General features: G+C 43.7%; 1 protein-coding gene across 5 annotated transcripts in view; it reads left to right on the top strand.

Annotated features, from left to right (window-relative positions):
• Positions 1-1,081: 1,081 nt before the first annotated feature.
• LOC120061264 (rho guanine nucleotide exchange factor 25-like) overlaps positions 1,082-16,190 on the top strand; it is a 52,700-nt gene continuing 37,591 nt past the window's right edge. For all 5 annotated transcript variants that reach the window (XM_039010987.1, XM_039010980.1, XM_039010964.1 and 2 more), the window contains exon 1: positions 1,082-1,486. In XM_039010987.1, the coding sequence (XP_038866915.1) occupies positions 1,393-1,486 (94 nt within the window). In that variant the 5' untranslated portion in view covers positions 1,082-1,392. The remainder of the gene's footprint in view (positions 1,487-16,190) is intronic.

Here is a 16,190-nt window from a genome sequence, read left to right as displayed (position 1 = left end):
CATTTGGGACAAGCCCAGACTGAGCGTTGGCAAGGTTGGCACAGGCTGGGCAATCAGCATTATTTCTGCTCCACTTTAATGTAACCATGTTACCCCATACATTGCGATCTTCTGTCCTCTCTCTTTCACTTTTTCCCTCCCTATCTTCTCTTATTTTATCTGTTAAACTGTTTCATGGGTTCTATGTTGAGGACTTCTTTGAGGCCTGACTTGGTCTGATCCTATGTTGCTGTTCTCAGATTTAGTCAGTACCATGTTTCCCACTTGTCATTGTCCTTTCTTAGGACCTCAGAAAAAAAGCGCAATTTTTTTTTCACTGAAAGCCCAAGTCGTTCCCATCATTTTTTTAGTTGCCCTCCCACTCAAGTCAAGTATGTGTCTGTGTTAGTGTGTCTGTGAGTGTGTGAACTATGTGGTTATCTTTGTTTGTGTGTATTAGGTTTGTGCATGCCTGTGTTAAACTTGTGTGTGTGTGTGCGCCTGTGTGTGTGTGCTGCTGAATGCTGTTGATATGCACACGTGTTTACATTCAAGCGTCTGTAAATAAATGAGCCTCCTCAAAGATGTCGCCCTGGACTAGACATTTTATATACACCCAGTTATAAATATTGAACTGTATCATTCCTTATACTCTAATCAAACATTTAGGCAAAGATATATGCACTTACTTGGAAACCTTAACAACACTACCAGGAATAAACGAGAACAGAAAGTATACAGTAAACAGGTATACCATGAGGCCAATTAACAATGAGTATTATAAACAACATACACTTTCCACAAATGGAGGACATAGGAAGAGAAAGAGTGAGGCAGGGCTGCCAAGGTAATGTCTGGGTGAGAGAAGCAGACACTGGGTAAATGAGAATTAAACTTGTATGGTATGGTGAGGGAGAATGGGAAGGATAAAAAAGAGAGGAAAAAACAAGGGGAGGAGGGAACTACATGCTGGAATAGCCAGCGAGCAGAGCTGTAGACTCCACCTTCTTTTCCTCTCTCCATCCCATCTCCTCTTCCTGCCTCCCTCTCTCCTTATATTTGTCTCTTTCTCTCTCTCTCTCTCTCTCTTTCACTCTCTCTCTCACACATACAGAATGTTAGCCCACTATCAAACCACAGAGAGAGCTCAGTGAGTCGTGGAAAGCATATTGTTTCTCTACGTCTCTCTCCCTCCCTCTTTCACTTTTCCACATCTTGTCTTTGGATATCCTCCTCCTGCTTTGGGACTTAACAGAGAGTGGAGCAAGCTTTCTTTCCTATTGTCAGATTTTTTTTATACTGATCTCTTCTGGGGATTACCACAGGAATGCATTTGTGTATTTGTGGGTGAGTGTGTGTGTCCTGTGCCATGCCCGCCCCTGGACTTTTCGGGACAAGCGGTAGTGAATCAGCATGAAGGGGGGTCACCATCAGCGGGGGTGCGGATGTCAACACCTCTTCCGAAAAGTGCTGGCCATGTGTGGCTGCTGCTTTGCCCGTGTCCGAGGTTGGTACATCTCTACGTTATGTCCATCATTTTAACCTAGCTACTTCTCTTCACTTTACTGGTCTCAGATGAGATGGGAGTTTAGTTTGCTTTCCCAGTTATACGTCAGGTGGTCTATGCAGTCGTGAAGTCTGTGTTTTTCCCTCCGAGATGGATGGCAGGAGATAAAAGTGATAAAAGTAGAGTGTTCTTCAGCTGGTCTGAGATCAGATGATGCAAGAGAATCAGCAGAGCTCAATCATTTGTTGGTTGATATTCAATCTGTTTTCAGGACAGGTAACACTAGTAAAGGGGCACCATTAAGTGTCGCTTACTCTTCTCCACTGTCCCATGCTGTTGTTCTGTGATCAGATATTGAGACAGAGATGGTGTGTGTCACTTTTACTAATGCACTGCTACTGATTTCGGACCTCTTATAGCCTCAACTTTACTAACCAACTCTGAGCATAACCTCCCTCCTGAACCTAATGGAATCTGAATACCGCTCTTCTTGACTTCACTTTCTTTTTGAGGGCAGTTCTCTCAAATATCAGTCTGTCTGTCCTTACTCTTAGCTCGTCATTCCTTTGTACTCTTCTCTCCTGCTCTCTCTACGGGAAGAGACAGTAGAGGAGAATTGATAGTGATGTTTTGCTTTTTGCTCAGACTCCAACTCCTCCAAAGGAAATTAAATTAAACACATTTGGGTCCTGGTTGTGTTTGCTCTACTCTGGTGTTTGCAGTGCTAGTCGCATGCTGTGAGCTGTGCAGTGTGTGAAAATATATCATTTTAGACATAGTGTTAGAGAGAATATCAGTTAGGTTATATATAAAGTTAGCTATTGGGTTTAAGTTTATTGGCTTCAAGTTCCTTGGTGTCCACATCACCCACAAACTATCATGGTCCAAACACACCAAGACAGTCGTGAAGGGTGCACAACAACGCCTATTCCCCCTCAGGAGACTGAAAAGTTTTGGCATGGGTCCCCAGATCCTCAAAAAGTTCTACAGCTGCACCATCGAGAGCATCCTGACTGGTTGCATCCCCGCCTGGTATGGCAACTGCTCGGCATCCGACCGCAAGGCGCTACAGAGGGTAGTGCGTATGGCCCAGTACTTTACTGGGGCCAAGCTTCCTGCCAACCAGGACCTCTATACCAGGCGGTGTTAGAGGAAGGCCCTAAAAATGGTCAAAGACTCCAGCCACCCTAGTCATAGACTGTTCTTTCTGCTACCGCACGGCAAGCGATACCGGAGCGCCAAGTCTAGGTCCAAAAGGCTCCTTAACAGCTTCTACCCCCAAGCCATAAGACTGCTGAATAGTTCATCAAATGTCTACCCTGACTATTTGCATTGACCCCCCCATTGACCCCCCCCCCCCTTTTTGTAGGGTTTACATATACACTGTGGGTTCTATTTTAACAAACCTAACACAATAGTAAATCTTAGCACTAGCGATAGAGCTATAGGATCCGAGGGTGTGTCAGAAATATTTTAGTTATTTTCACAGTGGGGATTATTGGTGTGGTGGTGTGAAAGGTCTGGGCTTTGTTTAATAAACAAGTTGTAAGTAGAGAACGACCAATAATCGGCCGAGATAATATACCGGGCCGATTTTGGCCATTTCGAGTCTATCAGCCATTCTCTATAGATTTTGCCTATAGTCCATCTACATAGCAAGGCTGCTGTTATGCCAGCCACCACTCATCGCCTGAGCCACAAACACTGCAGAATGCCGAGGAATGTCTAGCTGGGAGAATAAGCAGCAGCAAGCGATCTCATTCTCCAACAGAAAAGTGCAGTATTCAGAAATTGAACTCCTTTTACAAATATTAGTTTAGTTAATTCACTAATAATAAGGCTTGTGTACGTGCCCGGACATGCATGCAATAAGCAAACTAGCTAAGCAGATAGCTATGTGACCTGTTAGGAAAGAGTAGGATAACTAATCCTTTCATCTGTGGTGTTAGCTATCTAGCTACTATGCTAGTTAGCTGGCTAGATAAACATGGTGCTAATTTATCAGATAGGAGCTACTAGCCAACGTTAGCTGGCTATCATTTTGAACATGCACCATTTTCGGCAACGAGCCATTTCTGACTTAGGGTGTAACGTTAGCTATTTACTGGTGTGCTGATCTGACCAGACGCAATTGTATCTGTAAATTGACAGTTGAATTAGATGATTGTTATAATAGGGAAAGGGTTTTAAAATGCCTAAATAAAGGTTGCCAATATGTTTCGCCACGTAGGAATCTTCCTACATGTTTATGGACCAAGAAAGCTGTAGATCAGCGCGCCTGTGTGCGTTTTCACTTCTCAAACTATGGGCAGATATGAGTCATTCATACAGAACGTGCATCGTTGTTTCATTTTTTCCCCCTACCCTCTCTCTCCTTGTTAGATATTATGCACATTCGTGGCTTGGAAGCAAATGCAATCGCCATTGAGCTAGTTCTCATAGTAGCAGTAAACGGCACCAAATGATATGAGCGATGGAGCGAGATGTGAGAGCGGAGTTACAACCTTGCTCTATACAATCGTAGCAGTAGGATCAAGTTACAATCTGCCTATTTTTTGACAGATAGCTGAACTAGCCAATTGAGTTGTTTCAAATGTTGTCCTGGCAGCTGAGTTGTTTAGAGATGCTATGTGCGTTAGTGCGTTGTAGCCTACAGTAGTTTGTTAAATAGCCGACAGAAACTAAATGTAGGCCTATCCCATATATTTTTTAAATATGTTTACTGTCCACGTTTTTCTAAGTAATTTCTTGGCTTCAATATGGAAATATATTGTTAAACATAGCATTCACACTGATATAGGCCTACTGCAAAATGCATTACGTCTGAGCCATGGACAAGCCAAACGTTGTCAATAAGCAAGACGGTGAACAATTCTAATCAAATTCTTATAAAACGAAACAACTTGTTTTAAATAGGCTATGTTTAAATACAGTTACAGGCAACATAATTGCTCCCCGTGATCATATAATATTAAGACAAGGTATATGGAGGGTTTTAGCCACATCCAAACTTTTCACAGGAGCTGGAAAAAGATCCAATATAAAGAGAAAGGGGGGATGTTCACTCACTGCTCAAAAATATCGCTATAGTCTACAATTGCCGTTGATATGGCTAGCAGTGACTTTGCCACGTGAAAAGTAAACAAAGTAAAGTCAAATGGCCTACAAGTGGATTCAGCACCGTTGACAAATTCCCGCGATTTAACAGTTAGGTCCAACAGAGGAAAGTGAAAGATGCATTTAAAAAAAACAAAATTATAAATAAAATCAATAAGCAGTCTTTTAAGTAAATAACTAGATGTAACTAAACAGACTACCTACAGTCACTGACACCATTCCAACCGTGGTGCAAGGGTTGGAAAATGTACAAGTCGAAATTGCAAATCGTTTGACACTAGCGCTGCCTTAAAACCAGTCGAAAATAGAGCCCTGTGACTCTGATCAGGGATGGAGCGTTTACATAGATGCTGTGACTCTGCCTGGTGTTGTAGGGTCTAAACAGACACACAGAGTCAGCGATACGTCGCATCTGGAACTCTGCAGTGTCTCGGAATGTGCTGCTCTCGGATCATTGGATCATGGAAACGCTTGAGTCACAGAGTCACTCTGCCTACATTCCTTCACCCCAAAAAAAGTACCCCCCCCCCCCCCCCACACACACACACACACACACACATACACACACACTCTGAGCAGCTATACTTTCCTTCTTAAAAAAAAAAAAAATTATGTCCTGTTTCCAAGAATAGAAACAGGATTTATGGGGCGCTGTGGTGAAGAAATGTTATGTTCATTATTTTCTGACTGTCCACAGAAGCCCAGAGCTGATGACTGGTGGATAGAAAAATGCTTATGTGCTCTAACTTTGGGGCTACAGGTTCTGTGGTGTGGCAACCGTCCAGTTCTGAGGCACACATTAGTATGCTGTGGACTTTACTAGAGTTTAAATAGAACATAGACCTTTGACCGGTGTGATACTCTCCTCTTTTTGACTAGCGGTCCTCTCATTTCATCAAAGCTCTGCCTTTGGCACCATATAGCAGTGCTGTGATCCTGCCCTGGCAAAGGAGCCGTACAGGAGAGCTCTCCTCTCCATGAGTTAAAGATGTCACAGAGCTCCCTCCCTGCCAAAGCAGACACATTCATTTCTAATACAGTAACCAGGCAAATGTTATTACTCTTGTAACCAAGGCTGTGTGTGTGTGTGTGTACATGTTTAAGTGTGTTTATTCAGTGTAGAGATAATCTCTCTCTCTCTGCCAGCGCTGTTTTGATTCATTTCCTAATTTACCACTGGCTAAATATAAAGGTACTCAGGCTCGAGGCAGATCTGCTGCCTGGCTGACTGAGGATTACATCCGTCTAGTCCTCGATCCTTCCTGCACACATCCTCAAATAAAAACCAACACACATACACACACATGCATACATGCATGCACACAGATTGCCGCTCTAACAACCTATTAGGGGAGCGCATGTTAACCTTTTAACATGTCAGTATAGAGATGACCTGCAGTGCATTCGGAAAGTATTCAGACACCTTCACCTTTTCCACATTTTGTTACATTACAGCGTTATTATCCCCCCTTTCCCTTTCCCTTTTTCTAAAATGGATTAAATACACATTTTACTCATCAATTTACACACAATACCCCATAATGACAATGTAAAAACAGTTTTTTTTAGAAACATTTAGAAATGTTTGCAAATGTATAAAATAAATATATATATTTACATAAGAATTCAAACCCTTTCCTATGAGATTTGAAATTGAGCTCAGGTGCATCCTGTTTCCATTGGACATCCTTGAAATGTTTCGACAACTTGATTGGAGTCCACCTGTGGTAAATTCAATTGATTGGACGTGATTTGGAAAGGCACACACCTGTCTATATAAGGTCCCACAGTTGACAGTGCATGTCAGAGAAAAAAACAAGCTAAGGAATTGTCCATAGAGTTCCGAGACAGGAATATGTCAAGGCACAGATCTGAGGAAGGGTCCCAAAAAATGTTGGCAGCATTGAAGGTCCCCAAGAACACAGTAGCCTCCATCATTTTTAAATGGAAGAAGTTTGGAACCACCAAGACCCTTCCTAGAGCTGGCCGCCCGGCCAAACTGAGCAACCGGGGGAAAAGGGCCTTGGTCAAGGAGGTGACCAAGAACCTGATGGTCACTTTGACAGAGCTCCAGAGTTCCTGTGTGGAGATGGTAGAACCTTCCGGAAGGACAACCATCTCTGCAGCACCCCACCAATCAGGCCTTTATGGTAGAGTGGCCAGACGGAAGCCACTCCTCAGTAAAAGGCACATGACAGCCCGCTTGGAGTTTGCGAAAAGGCACCTCAAGACTCTCAGACCATGAGAAACAAGATTCTCTGGTCTGATGAAACCAAGATTGAACTCTTTGGCCTGAATGCCAAGTGTCACATCTGGAGGAAACCTGGCACCATCCCTACGGTGAAGCATGGTGGTGGCAGCGTCATGCTGTGGGATGTTTTTCAGCGGCAGGGACTGTGAGACTAGTCAGTATTGAGGGAAAGATGAACGGAGCGAAGTACAGAGAGATCCTTGATGAAAACCTGCGCCAGAGGGCTCAGGACCTCAGACTGGGGCGAAGTTCACCTTTCAACAGGACAACAACACTAAGCACACAGCCAAGACAACGCAGGAGTGGTTTCGGGACAAGTCTCTGAATGTCCTTGAGTGACCTAGCTAGAGCCCGGACTTGAACCCGGTCGAACATCTCTGGAGAGACCTGAAAATACCTGTGCAGCAATGCTCCCATCCAAGCTACAGTAACAGAGTTTGAGAGAATCTGCAGAGAAGAGTGGGAGAAACACCTAAAATACAGGTGTGCCAAGCTTGTAGCGTCATACCCAAGAAGGCTTGAGGGTGTAATCGCTGCCAAAGGTGCTTCAACAAAGTACTGAGTAAAGGGGCTGAATACCTACGTAAATGTGATGTTTCAGTGTTATTTTTTTTAATACATTTGCAAAAGTGTCTAAAAACCTGTTTTTGCTTTGTCTTTATGGGGTATAGCGTGTAGAGTGATGAGGGGGAAAAAACTATTTTATCTATTTTAGAATAAGGCTGTAACGTAACAAAATGTGGATAAAGTCAAGGGGTCTGAATACTTTCCGAATTAACTGTATATGTATACTTTATCAACAGCCACATTTTTTTTTTTACACGTAATCATTGTAGTGTGTGTGACCAATTATATTTCTAGGGAGTCAGTAAGACCTTTAAACATGTTAACATTCACAAGGCTGCGGGGCCAGACAGATTACAAGGACGTGTGCTCCGGGCATGTGCTGACCAACTGGCAGGTGTCTTCACTGACATTTTCAACATGTCCTTGATTGAGTCTGTAATACCAACATGTTTCAAGCAGACCACCATAGTCCCTGTGCCCAAGAACACAAAGGCAACCTGCCTAAATGACTACAGACCTGTAGGACTCACGTCCGTATCCATGAAGTGCTTTGAAAGGTTGGTAATGGCTCACATCAACACCATTATTCCAGAAACCCTAGACCCACTCCAATTAGCATAACGCCTAAACAGATCCACAGATGATGCAATCTCTATTGTACTCCACACTGCCCTTTCCCACCTGGACAAAAGGAACACTTATGTGAGAATGCTATTCATTGACTATAGCTCAGCGTTCAACACCATAGTACCCTCAAAGCTCATCACTAAGCTAAGGATCCTGGGACTAAACACCTCCCTCTGCAACTGGATCCTGGACTTCCTGAAGGGCCGCCCCCAGGTGGTGAGGGTAGGTAGCAACACATCTGCCATGCTGATTCTCAACACTGGAGCTCCCCAGCGGTGCGTTCTCTGTCCCGTCCTGTACTCCCTGTTCACCCACGACTTCATGGCCAGGCACGACTCCAACACCATCATTAAGTTTGCAGACGACACAACAGTGGTAGGCCTGATCCCCGACAACGACGAGACAGCCTATAGGGAGGAGGTCAGAGACCTGGCCGGGTGGTGCCAGAATAACAACCTATCCCTCAACGTAACCAAGACTAAGGAGATGATTGTGGACTACAGGAAAAGGACGACCGAGCACGCCCCCATTCTCATCGATGGGGCTGTAGTGGAGCAGGTTGAGAGCATCAAGTTCCTTGGTGTCCACATCAACAACAAGCTAGAAGGGTCCAAACACACCAAGACAGTCGTGAAGAGGGCACGACAAAGCCTATTCCCCCTCAGGAAACTAAAAAGATTTGGCATGGGTCCTGAGATCCTCAAAAGGTTCTACAGCTGCAACATCGAGAGCATCCTGACTGGTTGCATCACTGTCTGGTACGGCAATTGCTCGGCCTCCGACCGCAAGGCACTACAGAGGGGAGTGCGTATGGCCCAGTACATCACTGGGTCCACATCGACGGGACAGTAGTGGAGAGGGTGGAAAGTTTTAAGTTCCTCGGCGTACACATCACGGACAAACTGAATTGGTCCACCCACACAGACAGCGTGGTGAAGGCGGCGCAGCAGTGCCTTTTCAACCTCAGGAGGCTGAAGATATTCTGCTTGTCACCAAAAACACTCACAAACTTTTACAGATGCACAATCGACCGCATCCTGTCAGGCTGTATCACTGCCTGGTACGGCAACTGCTCCGCCCATAACCGTAAGGCTCTCCAGAGGGTAGTGAGGTCTGCACAACGCATCACAAACTACCTGCCCTCCAGGACACCTACACCACCCGATGTCACAGGAAGGCCAAAAAGATCATCAAGGACAACAACCACCCGAGCCACTGCCTGTTCACCCCGCTATCATCCAGAAGGCGAGGTCAGTACAGGTGCATCAAAGCGGGGACCAAGAGACTGAAAAACAGCTTCTATCTCAAGGCCATCAGACTGTTAAACAGCCATCACTAACATTGAGTGGCTGCTGCCAACATACTGACTCAACTCCAGCCACTTTAATAATGGAAAAATTGATGTAATAATAATAATGCCACTTTATATAATGTTTACATACCCTACATTACTCATCTCATATGTATATACTGTACTCTATACCATCTGCATCTTGCCTATGACGTTCGGCCATCACCCATTCATATATTTTTATGTACATATTCTTATTCATTCCTTTACACTTCTGTGTATAAGGTAGTTGTTGTGAAATTGTTAGATTACTTGTTAGATATTACTGCATGGTCGGAACTAGAATCACAAGCATTTCGCTACACTCGCATTAACATCTGCTAACCATGTGTATGTGACAAATAAACGTTTATTTTATTTGGGTCTAAGCTGCCTGCCATCCAGGACCTCTACACCAGGCGGTGTCAGTGGAAGGCCCTAAAAATTGTCAAAGACTGTTCTCTACTACCGCATGGCAAGTGGTACCGGAGTGCCACGTCTAGGACAAAAAGGCTTCTGAACAGTTTTTACCCAAAAGCCATAAGATGCCTGAACAGGTAATCAAATGGCTACCCGGACTATTTGCATTGTGTGCCCCCCCCAACCCCTCTTTTTACGCTGCTGCTACTCTCTGTTTATCATATATGCATAGTCACTTTAACTATACATTCATGTACATACTACCTCAATTGGGCCGACCAACCAGTGCTCCCGCACATTGGCTAACCGGGCTATCTGCATTGTGTCCCACCCACCACCCGCCAACCCCTATTTTACGCTACTGCTACTCTCTGTTCATCATATATGCATAGTCACTTTAACCATATCTATATGTACATACTACCTCAATCAGCCTGACTAACCGGTGTCTGTATGTAGCCTCGCTACTTTCATAGCCTCGCTACTGTATATAGCCTGTCTTTTTACTGTTGTTTTATTTCTTTACTTACCTATTGTTCACCTAATACCTTTTTTTGCACTATTGGTTAGAGCCTGTAAGTAAGCATTTCACTGTATGGTCTACACCTGTTGTATTCGGCGCACATGACAAGTAAACTTTGATTCGATTTTTCCGAGCCACCGTGAGTCTGCACCTGCATTGCTTGCTGTTTGGGGTTTTAGGCTGGGTTTCTACACCTGCATTGCTTGCTGTTTGGGGTTTTAGGCTGAGTTTCTACACCTGCATTGCTTGCTGTTTGGGGTTTTAGGCTGGGTTTCTACACCTGCATTGCTTGCTGTTTGGTGTTTTAGGCTGGGTTTCTACACCTGCATTGCTTGCTGTTTGGGGTTTTAGGCTGGGTTTCTACACCTGCATTGCTTGCTGTTTGGGGTTTTAGGCTGAGTTTCTACACCTGCATTGCTTGCTGTTTGGGGTTTTAGGCTGGGTTTCTACACCTGCATTGCTTGCTGTTTGGGGTTTTAGGCTGGGTTTCTACACCTGCATTGCTTGCTGTTTGGGGTTTTAGGCTGGGTTTCTACACCTGCATTGCTTGCTGTTTGGGGTTTTAGGCAGGGTTTCTACACCTGCATTGCTTGCTGTTTGGGGTTTTAGGCTGGGTTTCTACACCTGCATTGCTTGCTGTTTGGGGTTTTAGGCTGGGTTTCTACACCTGCATTGCTTGCTGTTTGGGGTTTTAGGCTGGGTTTCTACACCTGCATTGCTTGCTGTTTGGGGTTTTAGGCAGGGTTTCTACACCTGCATTGCTTGCTGTTTGGTGTTTTAGGCTGGGTTTCTACACCTGCATTGCTTGCTGTTTGGGGTTTTAGGCTGGGTTTCTGCACCTGCATTGCTTGCTGTTTGGGGTTTTAGGCTGGGTTTCTGCACCTGCATTGCTTGCTGTTTGGGGTTTTAGGCTGAGTTTCTGTACAGCACTTTGTGATCTCAGCTGATGTAAGAAGGGCTTTATAAATGAATTTGATTTGATATTAAATTATTCTCACACTGGGCCAAATGAGTAGGCATACAATAGTACATTTGGTCCAGTGTCAGTTAGCGTCAATGTAGAGGGCGATATGTCTTTGCTCTCATCATAAGGCCGTCTCTCTTGTTTTATGAGCCATCAAAAGCATTAGGCTAGCCATGTGGAGAGATAGATCCAGAGTAATGGAAGCCACATGATGAGAACACAGACTGACGGCAGACAGACAGTGAATAATCTCTTTCACAGTACAGGCTAGATTGTGGTGGTGATAGGTCATAAAATAAGTGGGATGCGTCCCAAATGGCACCCTATCCCCTATATAGTGCATTACTTTTGACCAGGGCCCATAGGAATAGGGTGCCTTTAGGGACACGGACACAGTTGTATTCATCAAAGTGCAGGGAGGTGCCATATGAACAAGTGCTCTGTGCCGTAGTGCAGTAAAGAACATCAGGCTGTTATAATCTGACTTCTGACTGGGACGATCCACTTCTGCACCACCAAGATAACACTGATCTATTAGAGAGCTTAATGCCCAGTGTGTGTGTGGGGGGGACGGGAGCGGGGGAGACGGGACGATTAAAGAGCAGCTCTGTCCATGCTGCAGAGACAGAGACACTGCAAATAGAAGGTGTGTGTAAATACACACACAGACAGACATTTGGACAGGGAAGGGACGTCTAGTGCCTTCGGAAAGTATTCAGACGCCTTGACTTTAAACAAAAAATATATATGTTACAGCCTTAATATAAAATGGATTAAATAAATAAAATCCTCAGCAATCAACACACAATAACCCATAATGACAAAGCGAAACAGGTTTTTAGAAATTTTAGCAAATGCATAAAAAAAAAAAAAACTGGAATACCTTATTTACAAGGTGCAGCAACACACCCCATCCAACCTGACAGAGCTTAAGAGGATCTGAAGAGAAGAATGGGAGAAACTCCCCAAATACAGGTGTGCCAAGCTTGTAGCGTCATACCCAAGAAGACTCGAGGCTGTAATCGCTTTCCAAGGTGCTTCAACAAAGTACTGAGTAAAGGGTCTGAATACTTTTGTAAATATATATTTTAGGTATTTATATTTGATACATTTGGTAAAATGTCTAAAAACCTGTTTTTACTTTGACATTATGGGGTGTTGTGTGTAGATTGATGAGGGGAAAAACCTATTTAATACATTTTAGAATAAGGCTGTAAGGTAGCAAAATGTGGAAAAAGTCAAGGGATCTGAATACTTCCCGAAGGCACTGTAAACTTATGTGCACACTATAGAGGGATAACTCTAGCAAGCATTGTGTCGTGAGGGAGTCGTAATATACTAATTGAATAGTTAATGTAGGAGGACAGCATAGTCTCTAGGCCATGATGGAGATCCCAGTGTATTCAACCACCATTCCTCTTGGTGAGCTCCTATTTCTCTCTACTGTAATTATCATAAAGCCTGTCAGACAGTGAGAAAATGCTTGTGTTAATGTGACAGTGATAATTAACGCTGCCTGCCTGGCGTTTTAAAATAACCCTGTCTGAGTGAGGTCACCATCACCACGGTATTAAAGTGTGTATACTCAGAGAGAGAGAGAGAGAGAGGGAGAGGGGATGGGTCTCCTTATCCGCCACCCTCCTAGCTCTCTCTCTGTCCCGTGGTAAGCCTGGTTCTGATTTGATGTGTGTGTTATTGAAATGGCTGAGTGTTAGGGTCCGATTTGTCTCTTCTTGGAGCTTTCTGTCCCTCTTTCCACCCTTTCCACTCTCTCTCTCCTCTGTCTTTCCATCCTCCACTCTTAGGACACTCTCCTCGTACTTGTAGTTTTCTATTCCTCTGTGTCTTCCTGTTGATCCTTGACCTCTATTCCCTTCCCAACCCCCTGGTGTTTGTTAGTCATCTCAAGACTCTCTCCCCCCTCCCCACTCTCTCTCTCGCTCTCTCTCGCTTCCTTCTCTCTGTCTCTCCCTCACTCTCTCATCCTCTCTCTCTTTATCCCCCCACCCTTCTCCCAGTTCATCTAAGGAAATGTAATGTGACTGTCTGTGTGTTGATGTGAACATTGTTCAGCAGCTGTTGTCTGTCAGTGACCTCAGTGTCAGAGATGCAATCATTTGTGTGCATAAATAGGGGGGGAATGCCCAGTGATGTCACTGCATTTTCTCTCTTTGTCATCAGCTTATAAGGCAAAATCAAGTCCCCTCCTTTCATCATGGAAAAATCTGTAGGGGAGACCAGTGTTGCTTGTCACACGTCTTACTGTCATGTGTAGTTCTCAGCACCAGTATATCTTACAAGACTCTTTTCAACGTTAATAGAAAGAAAGGTATTGGGTTGAAATGGGGACCGTTTTTATTCTCATATAGTATTCCAACATGGAGTTATAAGCCATCAAACACACTCTGTCCACTGTTGACAACCAGCCCCATTGCGGGGTTGGTTGTCGCAAAGTACGGGGTTGGTTGTCACAATGTTTGCTAGTAGCTTATTCCTTTTATAACAGGAAATGAAACAATATAATATACAGAGTCTTAGAAAGCCTTTTGATGGAACGATATTCCTAACAAAATTCAGCATTTAATGCCTTGAGAAAGACATATGGCAGTTTGAATAAATGTGTGTGTATGCGTGTGGGTGTGAGACAGAACAAATGAGAGAGAGGCAACAAACCCAGATGGCACAGATTTCTCTGCCCAACGGATGTATACATGATGCATCGGGAAGATGCAGTTTAGACATTGTTTGCTAATTGTCAAGACGTCTCACAGATGTATTTTGAATATCTACATTCTATATTCTACATCGTTTATACGTCGGCCAGGTATCAACATCAACCAGACGTCTCTTCACAATTCCAAAGTCCAGAACAGACTTTGGGAGACGCACATTACTACATAGAGCCATGGCTACATGGAACTCTATTCCACATCAGGTAACTGATGCAAGCAGTAGAATCAGATTTATAAAACGGATAAAAATACAGCGAGGACTGTGAAGAGACACACACACAGGCACAGACACATGCTCGCACATACACATGATAAGACATGCACTCTACATACACATGGATTTTGAATTGTAGATATGTGGTAGTAGAGTAGTGGCCTGAAGGCACATACAGTTGAAGTCGGAAGTTTACATACACCTTAGCCAAATACATTTAAACTCAGTTTTTCACAATTCCTGACATTTAATCCTAGTAAAACTCCCGGTCTTAGGTCAGTTAGGATCACCACTTTATTTTAAGAATGTGAAATGTCAGCATAATAGTAGAGAGAATGATTTATTTGAGCTTTTATTTCGTTCATCACATTCCCAGTGTGTCAGAAGTTTACATATACTCAATTAGTATTTAGTAACATTGCCTTTAAATGGTTTAACTTGGGTCAAACGTTTCAGGTAGCCTTCCACAAGCTTCCCACAATAAGTTGGGTGAATTTTGGCCCATTCCTCCTGACAGAGCTGGTGTAACTGAGTCAGGTTTGTAGGCCTCCTTGCTCGCACACGCTTTTTCAGTTCTGCCCACAAATTTTCTATAGGATTGAGGTCAGGGCTTTGTGGTGGCCACTCCAATACCTTGACTTTGTTGTCCTTAAGCCATTTTGCCACAACTTTGGAAGCATGCTTGGGGTCATTGTCCATTTGGAAGACCCATTTGCGACCAAGCTTTAACTTCCTGACTGATGTCTTGAGATGTTGCTTCAATATATCCACATAATTTTCCTACCTCATGATGCCATCTATTTTGTGAAGTGCACCAGTCCCTCCTGCTGCAAAGCACCCCCACAACATGATGCTGTCACCCCCGTGCTTCACGATTGGGATGGTGTTCTTCGGCTTGCAAGCACCCCCTTTTTCCTCCAAACATAACGATGGTCATTATGGCCAAACAGTTCTATTTTTGTTTCATCAGACCAGAGGACATTTCTCAAAAAAGTACGAGCTTTAAAATGGCGGTTTTGGAGCAGTGGCTTCTTCCTTGCAGAGCATCCTTTCAGGTTATGTCGAAATATGACTCATTTTACTGTGGATATAGATTATTTTGTGCCTGTTTCCTCCAGCATCTTCACAAGGTCCTTTGCTGTTGTTCTGGGATTGATTTGCACTTTTCGCACCAAAGTCGTTCATCTTTAGGAGACAGAACGCGTCTCCTTCCTGAGCGGTATGACGGCTGCGTGGTACCATGGTGTTTATATTTGCATACTACTGTTTCTACAGATGAACGAGGTACCTTCAGGCATTTGAAAATTGCTCCCAAGGATGAACCAGACCTGTGGAGGTTTACCATTTACCAGGTCTTGGCTGATTTCTTTTGATTTTCCCATGATGTCAAGCAAAGAGGCACTGAGTTTGAAGGTACAGTAGGCCTTGAAATACATCCACAGGTACACCTCCAATTGACTCAAATTATGTCAATTAGCCTATCAGAAGCTTCTAAAGCTATGACATAATTTTCTGGAATTTTCCAAGCTGTTTAAAGGCACAGTCAACTTAGTGTATGTAAACTTCTGACCCACTGGAATTGTGATACAGTGGATTATAAGGGAAATAATCTGTCTGTAAACAATTGTTGGAAAAATAATTTGTGTCATGCACAAAGTAGATGTCCTAACCGACTTGCCAAAACAATAGTTTGTAAAAAAGAAATTTGTGAAGTGGTTGAAAAGCGAGTTTTAATGATTCCAACCTAAGTGTATGTAAACTTCCGACTTCAACTGTATATCCTGTTTCCACTGATCATCCTTGAGATGTTTCTACAACTTGAGTGGAGTCCACCTGTGGTAAATTCAATTGATTGGACATGATTTGTAAAGGCACACCCCTGTCTATATGAGGTCCCACAGTTGACAGTGCATGTCAGAGCAAAAACCAAGCCATAAGGTCGAAGGAATTGTCCGTAGA

Source organism: Salvelinus namaycush, chromosome 2 (assembly GCF_016432855.1).
Source record: "Salvelinus namaycush isolate Seneca chromosome 2, SaNama_1.0, whole genome shotgun sequence".
NCBI lineage: Eukaryota > Metazoa > Chordata > Actinopteri > Salmoniformes > Salmonidae > Salvelinus > Salvelinus namaycush.
The sequence above is the reverse complement of the archived record's forward strand: the minus strand, read 5'-3'. Positions and strand labels throughout refer to the sequence as shown.